At 42.7% G+C, this 11,988-nt stretch overlaps 1 protein-coding gene across 1 annotated transcript in view; it reads left to right on the top strand.

Annotated features, from left to right (window-relative positions):
- LOC111951834 (coiled-coil domain-containing protein 6) overlaps positions 1 to 9,285 on the top strand; it is a 22,956-nt gene extending 13,671 nt beyond the window's left edge. The window contains exons 6-9 of the mRNA XM_023970076.2: positions 2,064 to 2,220; positions 2,454 to 2,554; positions 4,718 to 4,839; positions 8,330 to 9,285. Of these exons, the coding sequence (XP_023825844.1) occupies positions 2,064 to 2,220; positions 2,454 to 2,554; positions 4,718 to 4,839; positions 8,330 to 8,518 (569 nt within the window). The 3' untranslated portion in view covers positions 8,519 to 9,285. The remainder of the gene's footprint in view (positions 1 to 2,063; positions 2,221 to 2,453; positions 2,555 to 4,717; positions 4,840 to 8,329) is intronic.
- Positions 9,286 to 11,988: the final 2,703 nt, after the last annotated feature.

The raw sequence follows: 11,988 nt of genomic DNA, 5'->3' as shown, positions 1-11,988 counted from the left end.
GTTTAATAGTCACATGGACATGGTTTGCAGGTGTGATTGCAGGTGGTGTGGGGGTGGGACCAAGTGAAATAAAACATTAACAACTGAAACAGAGATGAATGTCGTTGGGGTGGGGGCAGAGTAAAAGTCTGTTGGGTGGGGGACCAAGTGAAATAAAACATTAACAACTGAAACAGAGATGAATGTCGTTGGGTGGGCAGAGTAAAAGTCTGTTGGGTGGGGGGACCAAGTGAAATAAAACATTAACAACTGAAACAGAGATGAATGTCGTTGGGGTGGGGGGCAGAGTAAAAGTCTGTTGGGTGGGGGACCAAGTGAAATAAAACATTAACAACTGAAACAGAGATGAATGTCGTTGGGGTGGGGGCAGAGTAAAAGTCTGTTGGGTGGGGGGACCAAGTGAAATAAAACATTAACAACTGAAACAGAGATGAATGTCGTTGGGGTGGGGGCAGAGTAAAAGTCTGTTGGGTGGGGGACCAAGTGAAATAAAACATTAACAACTGAAACAGAGATGAATGTCGTTGGGTGGGGGCAGAGTAAAAGTCTGTTGGGTGGGGGACCAAGTGAATAAAACATTAACAACTGAAACAGAGATGAATGTCGTTGGGGTGGGGGGCAGAGTAAAAGTCTGTTGGGTGGGGGACCAAGTGAAATAAAACATTAACAACTGAAACAGAGATGAATGTCGTTGGGGTGGGGGCAGAGTAAAAGTCTGTTGGGTGGACCAAGTGAAATAAAACATTAACAACTGAAACAGAGATGAATGTCGTTGGGGTGGGGGGCAGAGTAAAAGTCTGTTGGGTGGGGGGACCAAGTGAAATAAAACATTAACAACTGAAACAGAGATGAATGTCGTTGGGGTGGGGGGCAGAGTAAAAGTCTGTTGGGTGGGGGGACCAAGTGAAATAAAACATTAACAACTGAAACAGAGATGAATGTCTCTGATGCTCCTGTACTGCCCGTGTCTTAGTGATGGAGTTGGCGGTGGAGTTGCTGTACCATGTGATCTTAGAACAACAGTGGTAGTGGGTCACGGTAGAGTGCTCCTCTTTACAGCTGCATGTTCAATTTGGGAACGGTGGTAATATTATCACTCAAACAAATGTGGACATGCACAGTTTCACCCTCAGACCGAACAGGCACTCACATTTCCAACGGCAGGTTCCAAGTAGACCATAATCAAGCTCTTTTTCAATCCCTTGATATTATCTCTGCGCAGATCTGTCATTTCTTCTCAAATATCCTTAACTTTCTCAGTGAAACCTAACTCTGTTTTAGTAGTTGACCGGTCCAGAGTCTCAGAAATCCTAGACCTAGGCCAACGGCATGGAACATTGTTTACATTGTGGGAGGCAACCTGTTGGCCTAGGACAGGGGTCAGCAACAGGCCAAAACTGGCCAGCGAGTGATCTTGTTGCAATGTAATCAATATATGAAATACAATCTATTTTTGGGCTTAGTTGTGGTAAATATTCCATGTACAGATTATTATAATTGTGTTCTGGCCCCCCGACCATTCGCTCTGACAAATATCAGCCCGTGGCTGAATCTATTTGCATACCCCTGGCTTAGGGCAGTGTTTTCCCAACTCCAGTCCTTGTGTATCCTCAACAGTACCCCATTTTGTTTTAGCCCTAGGCAAGCACACCTGATTCAACTTGTCAACTAATCATCAGTCAACAACAACAAATGTGTGCTGTTGGGGAACACTGGCCTCGGGAGATGAGTTCAGCAGAAGGATGCTCTTTTTATATATTTGGCCACCAGAGGGAGCTGTCATATCAATCTATTCTGTCTAAAGCTCTTGGACCAAAATACTAACAAGCTGATGAAATCATGGACTTAAATACCAGAAACCTCTGTTATTAGAGACCAGACTTGACCTATTTAGGTGCAATAGCTGCTGTACTACAGCAATAAAGAGCATAGACTTGTACTTTTGGAAAATACTGTTGCATCTTTGCTCTCTCAGAAAAATACATTGTTGTGTAATGACTCGTTGTTGTGTAATGGTGTTGCATTGGTTTTTGATTCAACATTATTTGTCCGTCCCCTCCCAGACACAGAGAAGCGGGCCCAGTACATTGAGGAGGAGCGGCACATGCGTGAGGAGAACATCCGTCTGCAGAGGAAGCTGCAGAGAGAGATGGAGCGCCGTGAAGCCCTGTGTAGACAGCTGTCTGAGAGCGAGTCCAGTCTGGAGATGGACGACGAGAGGTAGACATGAAACAACAACCCACAAAACCCTCTGGTCCAACTTCACCATCTCCAACCAATGTCTAGTCTCTGCTCCACTGTCAGCCATGCATAACCAACCATCCTATAAGCAACCCCACCCCACACTCTCACTTCCTTTCTGTTTCAGACAGCAAATCATTGCTCAAGGGATTTGGGAGTGATATTTAGAGACAGAAGTTAATTGTCTAAACTATGGTCTTTTCACCCTTCAGGTACTTCAATGAGATGTCAGCTCAAGGCCTGCGAGCACGGACAGTGTCCAGTCCCATCCCATACACTCCTTCCCCCAGCTCCAGCCGACCCATATCACCAGGTAGGGTATAGTTACAGGAAGTCCATAGCCCATGTCCTACACCTCATAACCACTACACTCTGTTTTATGAGTATCTATTATGTCACTGGGTGAAGGAGAGAAAGGTCCACATACAAAAAGAGCACCTTTGACTCTGTTGTATATTGTATTGTAATATGAATAGATGTATTCCGTTAATCATTAAGTAACATTGTATCTAGCTGTGTCTCTGGAACGCTCTGTTACAGGTTGATAGATCCTTACTGATAATTGGGTGAATTTAAGGTCCCCTTGGTACAAGTCCTGTCTCGGTTGCAAGGTCTCTGCTTGTTTTGAACGTCAGGTCAACAGGTCTATCAAAATATTAAATCTATTCTTAAATTCAATTGTAAACAGATTCAGGTAGCGCATGGCTTATCCCCTGAAATGAAATGCTATTTACAGTGCTTTTGGAAAGTATTCATACCCCTTCACCTTTTCCACATTTTGTTACATTACAGCCTTATTCTAAAATGGACAAAAAAAAAAAAGTAAAATTAAATAATTATCATCAATCTACACACAATACCCCATAATGACAAAGTGAAAACGGGTTTGTAGAATTTTTAAAAAATGTATTCGGAATAAAAAACACCTTATTTAGATAAGTATTCAGGCTCTTTGCAATGAGACTCGAAATTGAGTTCAGGTGCATCCTGTTTCCATTGATCATCCTTGAGATGCTTCTTCAACTTGATTGGAGTCCACCTGTGGTAAATTCAATTGATTGGAAAGGCGCACACTTGTCTATATAAGGTCCCACAGTTGACAGAGCATGTCAGAGCAAAAACAAAGCCATGAGGTCGAAGGAATTGTCTGTAGAGCTCCGAGACAGGATTATGTCGAGGAACAGATCTGGGAAAGGGTACTAAAAATGTTCTGCAACATTGAAGTTCCCCAAGAACACAGTGGCCTCCATCAGTCTTAAATGGAAGAGGTTTGGAACCGCCAAGATTTCCTAGAGCTGGCTGCCTGTCCAAACTGAGCATTCGGGGGGGAAAGAGCCTTGGCCAGAGAAGTGACCAAGAACCCGGTGGTTACTCTGACAGAGCTCCAGAGTTCCTCTGTGGAGATAGGATAAACTTCCAGAAGGACAACCATCTTTGTAGCACTCTACCAATCAGGCCTTTTTGCTAGTGGCCAGACAGAAGCCACTCCTCCGTAACAGGCACATGACAGCCCACTTTGAGTTTGCCAAAAGGCACCTAAAGGACTCTCAGAACATGTGAAACAAGATTTTCTGGACTGATGAAACCAAGATCGAACCCTTTGGCCTGAATGCCAAGCGTTACGTCTTGAGGAAACCTGGCACCATCCCTATGCTGAAGCATGGTGGTGGCAGCATCATGCTGTGGGGATGTTTTTCAGAGGCAGGGACTGGGGGTCTAGTCAGGATCGAGAGAAAGATGAATGGAGCAAAGTACAGATGGATCCTTGTTGAAAACCTGCTCCAGACTGGGGTGAAGGTTTGCCTTTCAACAGGACAACAACACTAAGCACACAGCCAAGACAATGCAGGAGTTGCTTCGGGACAAGTCTCTGAATGTCATTGAGTGGCCCAGCCAGAGCCTGGACTTGAACCCAATCGAACATCTCTGAAGGGACCTGAAAATAGCTGCGCAGGGAAGCTCCCCATCCAACCTGACAGAGCTTAATAGGATCTGCAGAGAAGAATGGGAGAAACTCCCCAAATATAGGTGTGCCAAGCTTATAGCGTCATACCCAAGAAGACTCAAGGCTGTAATCGCTGCCAAAGGTGCTTCAACAGAGTACTGAGTAAATGGTCTGAATACTTATGTAAATGTGATATTTCAGTTTGACATTTTTTTATAATTTATTTAAAAATGTTTATCTATTTTTGCTTTGTCATTATGGGGTATTGTGTGTAGATTGAGTTTTAAAAAACGATTTAATCCATTTTAGAATAAGGCTGTAACTTAACAAAATGTGAAAATCTAGGGGTTTGAATACTTTCCGAATGCACTGTATATCCCTAACCACATTGTTTTCCCTGAAAATGACAGACATTTCTTGACAGTTTCCAAAGTTAATACCAATTGAAGGAGACATTAGTCTGTTTCGGTGACATCCTTTGCCAGCAGCAAGTTCCTTTGAGTGATCCTCCTAGCACATCCTGTTATGCAGGTCTGTCGTACGGCAGTCACACAGTTGGGTTCACTCCCCCGGCCACCCTGTCCAGAGCTGCCATCGCTCACTTCAACGCCCCCGCCCTGCACGTCCATGGAAGTGCCTCCCACGCCGTAGCGGTAAGTCTGCTCCGCACCTATCAAGACCAGCAATGGACATCTGAACCAGTTTGGTTTAATTTACAGTGCACTTAATAGTGCTATTTAAGTGTCTTATGAGATGTTAATCTAACTCCTAACAGGCACTACACTGGGGCATTGCTAAAGCAGGAGTTTAAAAAAATAAATAATTAAGCGTTACTTTTGGGCAGCGCAAGCAGAGGGTGAGCCACTTTATTCTATTGTTCTCGGTTGTGAGCTGCTCGTTGACATCTTGAAAATGGAACCAGATTGTAATTTTACGCTTATGCCTTAGGTTTCATTGAAATGAATAGGAGCGTCTCACGGTTGGCAAGTTACGCCCTAACACCCGAACTAGTGTAGCAGTTCGGGTGTTCTGTAGTGAATAGACCTAGTGTTTGGCTAGGGTGTTGATCAGGACTGTGAGTACTGCTGGTTATTTGGTGCCTCGGGATACATTCATCTTCAGTATCAGATTATTTCTCATGGATTTTACCATGACACTGCCAAGAAAATAAATGGGGTTGAAGTGTAGATGGATGAATACCAGTTGTCCTCTAAAATGGCTCAATGGCACTAACCCAAAATACCCCGACTGTGGATATCATGGGAGTGTACATTGAGATGTAGCGTTAGTTGATCTCCTACCAACAACATGGAGGAGGGCTTGGAGTATGTGGCCCATTAATCTTTGTTGTGTTTATCTAATCTGGATCACGTTGTGATTTGTTTGCTCCTGTGTCAGTCATTTGACATAACTAGCCTGTATGGTATTCCACATGACTATATAAATCAAATCGCGTCTAATCGATCGGCATATAGAATTTTGTCCAACTAGCATCGTTGTGCTTGTATTGCTAAACCTATTTAATACACCTATGATGGACAATGTAGACACTCTCAAGTCCATTGATAAGGTAGTAGAATGCTCTTGATTTATACTGAACAAAAATATAATTGCAACATGCAACAATTGCATTGATTTTACTGAGTTACAGTTCATATTAGGAAATCGGTCAATTTAAATAAATTAGGCCCTAATCTATGGATTTCACATGACAGGGAATACAGATATACATCTGTTGGTCACAGATACCTTTAAACAATGGGCCTCGCAATGGGCCTCAGGATCTCATGGTATCGATAAAATGCAATTGTGTTATCAGCTTACACCTGCCCATACCATAACCCCACAGCCACCATGTGGGACTCTGTTTACAACGTTGACTTAAGCAAACCGCTCGCCCACACAACGCCATACAAGTGGTCTGCGGTTGTGAGCCCGGTTGGACATACTGCCAAATTCTCTGAAAGTATGGAGGCGGCTTATGGTAGAGAAATTAACATTATGTTCTCTGGCAACAGCTCTGGTGGACTTTCCTGTAGTCAGCATGCCAATTGCACGCTCCCTCAACTTGAGGCATTGTGTTGTGTGACAAAACTGCACATTTTAGAGTGGCCTTTTATTGTCCCCAGCACAAGGTGCACCTGTGTAATGACCATGCTGTTTAATCAGCTTATTGATATGACACACCTGTTAGGTGGATGGATTATATTGGTAAAGGAGAAATTGCTCACTAATCAGGATGTAAACACATTTGTGCACAAAATGTAAGACAAGCTTTTTGTGAGTATGGAACATTTCTACTATATTTTATTTCAGCTCATGAAACGTGGGACCAACACTTTACATGTTGCGTTTTTATATTTTTGTTCAGTGTAGTATATTTCAGTTCCATAGCCTATATGCCCAAAGATGACCTTTTCTCATACCATTGGTAACAATCTTGTGGGACCTCCCTGCCTGTCTTTAAGTGTCCTTCCAGTGCCTGTGTTAAACTCAGCAGGTCTTCTCCCAGTGCCAGAAGGACCTGCGTGTGTCTGCCGTTCCATCTCTCTCATTACCACAGGCTTTAAGACGTTCCGTTCCCTCGCACCTCCCTATGCAGGTCACTATGTCCCATCATTTGTTCCATTGCTGCACAGACAGACCTGGGAGCAGGCTAGAGCAATATGGATTATTCATTGCAAATGGACACTAAAATATACAAACGTTCTGAGTAGGAGACTGAGTAGAACATCTTGTGATTACATCAGTGACTTTCTGCTGCTGACTCCTCCCGGCTCAATGTCAACATTGTCTCTGTAGAGTGAAGCCATTCCCTGTGGTTATGGAGACAGGTTAACCAACGTTGTTTCCATGTGTCTGACTGGCTGCTGGAAGGAGACACAGGAGTTTACCCTCCTCTCATCAGGTACCAGGAACACCCTGGGGTTGAAACCAGTTTCAGCTCAGTCAGGGCTCAGAGAGATTACTCTGAACTGAAGATTTTTTTCTCCAACTGAAATTATTTTTCAGTTTCCTTGCGATCGCCCATAGGAAAAGGGACAAGCGCTCTTATTTTTTCCTGAGTGTTTCCATGGTAACACTGAGTGCTCCAGGGATGAGTATGTCAGCGTGTGCCTCTGAAGTGTGTTAGTTTCTGGGTGGCAGCCGTCATTACGAAGACCCTAGAGCTCATTAGCACTAAGTGGTGGTGACTGGGAGCTTCAGGCCAGCCACCCGGACACTCATCAAAGCCAGAGTCTGTTCACCAGTTATTCGCCAGCACTTTGAATTTGTTTGACTTGCCAATGCTCACACAAGAGGGTTACTGTTTACGGAAAAGTATTTGATGGTGTTCGATTTCAAATACTGTAAAACTTCAATTAATAGCCCAGGAGTTTATTTGCTTTAAATCACTGAACACAACAGGAGCTTATTAGAGACTGGCTGCTATTTGCTTAACACACAGCTTTTGCTCATTTGCATAGTTAATTGTTTAATTCCAGCATTCACTTCTAGCATTTTAATAACACAGTGAAGGAAATTATATATTTTTATCAGTTGATACATTGTCACGTTTCTTTTGTCTTAGTATGCCTTTGTTTTAAAAAATAAAATAGAAAACTTTCCCATGACAGAATAATTATTAGATTGAGAGGTTGGGTTAAATGTGGAAGACACATTTCAGTTGAAGGCATTCAGTTGTACAACTGACTAAGTATCCCCCTTTCCCTTATTCTCTCTTGACTGTACATTTTCAACAGTTCTTACTTTAGCCACTAGAGGGCGATCAACCCATTTCTGGGGTCTGTACTCCCGAAGTTGACTGTTTTTGTGCTTACAAGTTAGCTAGCAATTCTCTAGCAGTTTCTTACTGGCGATTTAAAAACAGATGTTTTTTGAGTCATTACTAAATTATTTAATGTAACAAATCAATCATTAAACCTCGTAAACATTTCATGGTAACTTCGTTAACAATTCATTTAGACCCAGCGTATATTTTAAACAGGTTTTGATGTTTGAAATGGGTGCCGTTGATATGACTGCGTTTTTAATTGAAGTTTTTTGGTACAAGCTTTTGAGAAGGGGATATTTTGAAAGAGAATTGACTTAACTGAGAATGTTTCTCATCTCCATCTGTCTTCCCTCTTTTCTTCAAAACAGAGGCCCTCCCCGAGAAGAAGCAACAGTCCCGACAAATTCAAACGTCCAACACCACCGCCCTCCCCTAATACACACTCAGGGGCGCAGCCTCTGCACCCACTCCCCCCGCCGGCCCAGCCGATGGTCCAGTCCATGTCCTCTCCGGCAGCTATGTCGCAGCATGCAGCGCATCCCCCCTCCCAGCCTTAACATGTGTGCTATTTCATGCTACGCTACTTCGACAACCTGGGAGTTGAAACCCCACAGAGCAAGTTTCTATGAGCTGGCAAAAGACCTGAGGCAACACAGGACGTCCTATGAGGAATTGACTGACTTTAACAGCGCTTCTGGGATTTGTAGGCCCATATCTGTTCACCTTGTCTTGTACATTTGTTTTTGCTTAGAACTGTTGCCGATTGGAATTGTTATTGTGGCGCTGACGACCAACACGTATGGTAATGTCTGTAGTGGTGTTTGTGGGCAGGGTGTGTTGGATCCCTTCCATGTCTACAATACCACATTTCAACTGCATTAATGTGCCCCCCCTTGTTTAAAAGCAACTTGAGCAGTTGCATCCCAGTAAGAATCGCTTAAGTCAGATGTATTGTATCCCAGATGATGATCAGTGGGAGCTAGCGCAAATATGTTTTTGTTTTTTTTGAAAGAATTTTAATGCCACACTGCTCGTCAAAAGAACCACAACAAGGAAGATGGACACTGGTACATAAAACACAGATAAATGTTGCCTATTTGAGGTGTTAAAATGTAGTCTGAGGTGTTACAATGTATGTAGTCATGTACTCGTTTCTGTCTCTCTCGCTCTCATGTAGTTCTAGAAGCTTCTATCATTTCTGTGGATATTCCTCGTCAGAAAACAACATAATTCTCTTTACACTAAGTATACTGCTATAACATTCTAAATGAATGGTACTGTTGAACTACATTTCTATGTATGATTAAAAGCTCTTGAAGATTTATTCTGATTTGAGTGTTTGTTTTGCACAATATGTGGCATCTCTTGACTGTTCATGTTTTACTGGAGGTTGTTGTGTGACAGTGTATACAGGTAACTGCCAAAATAATGGAAGTGCTTGAGTAAATTAGGAATACAAAGTATATTGTAAGAAGGTGCTTCTGCATAGGTTTGGTTCCTGAATTGAATTAAGCAATTAACATCCTATCATGCTTAGGGTCATGTATAAAAAATGCTGGGTAGGCCATCATTTTGACTACCATAGGATGACAATGCCTCCATCCACAGGGCATGAGTGGTCACTAAATGGTTTGATGAGAATGAAAACTATGTAAACCATATGCCATGGCAGTCTGTCACCAGATCTCAACCCAATTGAACACTTATGGGAGATTCTGGAGCGGCACCTGAGACAGCGTTTTCCACCACCAACAAAACGCCAAACAATGAGATTTATTTTGGAAGAATGGTGTCGCATCCCTCCAGTAGAGTTCCAGACCCATTGAAGCTGTTCTGCTCGTGGTGGCCCAACGCCCTATTAACACAATTTATCATGCTGTTTCCTTCGCACGCCTCCCTTTTGCTCACAATTGTATAAAGTTGACTAGATGTCCTTTGGATGGTGAACCATCCTTGATACACATGGGGAAACGGTTGAGTGTGAAAAATCCAGCAGCGTTGCAGTTCCTGACACATACCGGTGCCCCTGGCACCTACTACTATACCCCTTTCAAATGCACAAATATTTTGTCTTCCCCTTTCACCCTCTGAATGGCACACACACACAATCCATGTCTCAATGGTCTCAAGACTTAAAAATCCTTCTTTGACCTGTCTCCTCCCCTTCGTCTACACTGATTGAAGTGGATTTTAAAAGTATCAATAAGGGATCATAGCTTTCACCTGGTCAGTATATGTCATGGAAAGAGCAGGTGTTACTAATGTTTTGTACACTCAGTGTATATCCCTCATTCTGACAGATTTTAGATTTTAATACAAGCATTGAATACACATAACTGTGGCTTATCTGAAGTATGCACTGTTATGTAAAATGAATTTCAGTCCTTCTCGTTTTTGGCATAATCCTGAGCTGAACTTATATTACGTAAAATGAACCTCTAGCACTAATAAAGTAATTGACTGGAAATTATATTTCCAAAGGTGTGAATGTGCTGTGTGTGTCTGTTAATTTGAGGAGAATTATGTGTAATGTCCTTAATGTCTCAGCCTTTGAGTCCTGAAAACATTCCAGTGTTTTCTTGGTGGCACAGCAAAAGCAGAGGACAATGGGCAATTCAATCGTACACTGGCTTCAGTCAAACGCTATCCCACTCTGGCGAGGAACTATGTTATTCCCAATACCAGAACCACTCAGACTGTTGAGTAATCCCCTCTACCTTTGAGCCGCTGTGTGTGTGTGAGATACTAGATAAATAGCCCAGCTTTCTCCTGTTACCCCTTAGCACCCTAAACTAGATGTTCATCTAACTTAAAATATTTAATTTCAAGCAGCTCTCTCAATAGCTCGCCTCTTGCCCCCTGGCTGTGCACCCACACCCAAACGTCAAGTCTGCCTGGTTTGGAGTGGTTCAAGCCAGTGGGGAAAGCAGCTTTTCATGACTCCACTCTCCAGGGAGATTTCGGCCTCAGGATGGGTGGACAGGAGATGACTGATTCACATTCACACATTTGGACCAACAAAAAAAAAAACATTAAAACAATGTATGCGATAGCCATAGCTTTTCTTTTTCTTTTACATGTGATACTAAGGGTGTGTAATTACACCCTTAGTGTAAGAGCTAAACAACTCAAACTAATCCAAGCAGGAATCCAGATTGGACTCTGAAAGGAGCCATAGTGAGAGCTTTGTGCCCTTTAATCCGGGCTCTCGGAACCTGGTGGCAGAGCATACACTAGCGTTTATTCACCCTGCGGGGAATTTCTGTGTTTTCAACAACAGACCCGCTCACCATGATGGGTTTCATGGAACTGAACAGCTGGTTGCTGCTCTTGAGGTCTCTGTTAATGTGAATGTGGACAGAGGATGCTGCGAGAAAGGGATAACATTTAGCCTCTCTAAAGGTGTCAGTCTTGGTCATCTTCCCAGAGCTGCTGGGAAAAGTGTGTAAGTATGTTTTCCAGCTAAAGTTATAAGAGGTCTACATTTGCTGAAATATCAATCACCACTCCCCCTTGACCTTTGGAGGGTCATATCAGCAACATAATGGAGATCTCCATAGCCGGTTTTCAGACCAAACTAACATTGGTACCTCATGTCCAGAAGAAACGCATATACTGTAATATCAAAATGACACAAATCAAGTCCTTAAATATGGCCCATATGTAAGAACTTGATTTGGTTGGTTTTGGTATTACAGTATATGCGTTTGTATTAGCCTGGCTACCAGTCAATTTCTGATAACATTCCACTCCTTGTACTGCCAAACATGCATATGACACGGAGAACAAGGTGGGGAATATCTAAACCGACTGATACCCAGGCTACGTTTGTATGATATTGGTTGTGTAAGCGTCATTATTTCTCCATACAGTGCATTCAGAAAGTATTCAGACCGCTTGACTTTTTCCACATTTTGTGACGTTACAGCCTTATTCTAAAATTTATTAAATTGTTTTTTCCCCCTCATCAACCTACACACAATACCCCATAATGACAAAGCAAAAAAATGGAAATATCACATTTACA

Source organism: Salvelinus sp. IW2-2015, linkage group LG25 (assembly GCF_002910315.2).
Source record: "Salvelinus sp. IW2-2015 linkage group LG25, ASM291031v2, whole genome shotgun sequence".
Taxonomy (NCBI): domain Eukaryota; kingdom Metazoa; phylum Chordata; class Actinopteri; order Salmoniformes; family Salmonidae; genus Salvelinus; species Salvelinus sp. IW2-2015.
The sequence above is the reverse complement of the archived record's forward strand: the minus strand, read 5'-3'. Positions and strand labels throughout refer to the sequence as shown.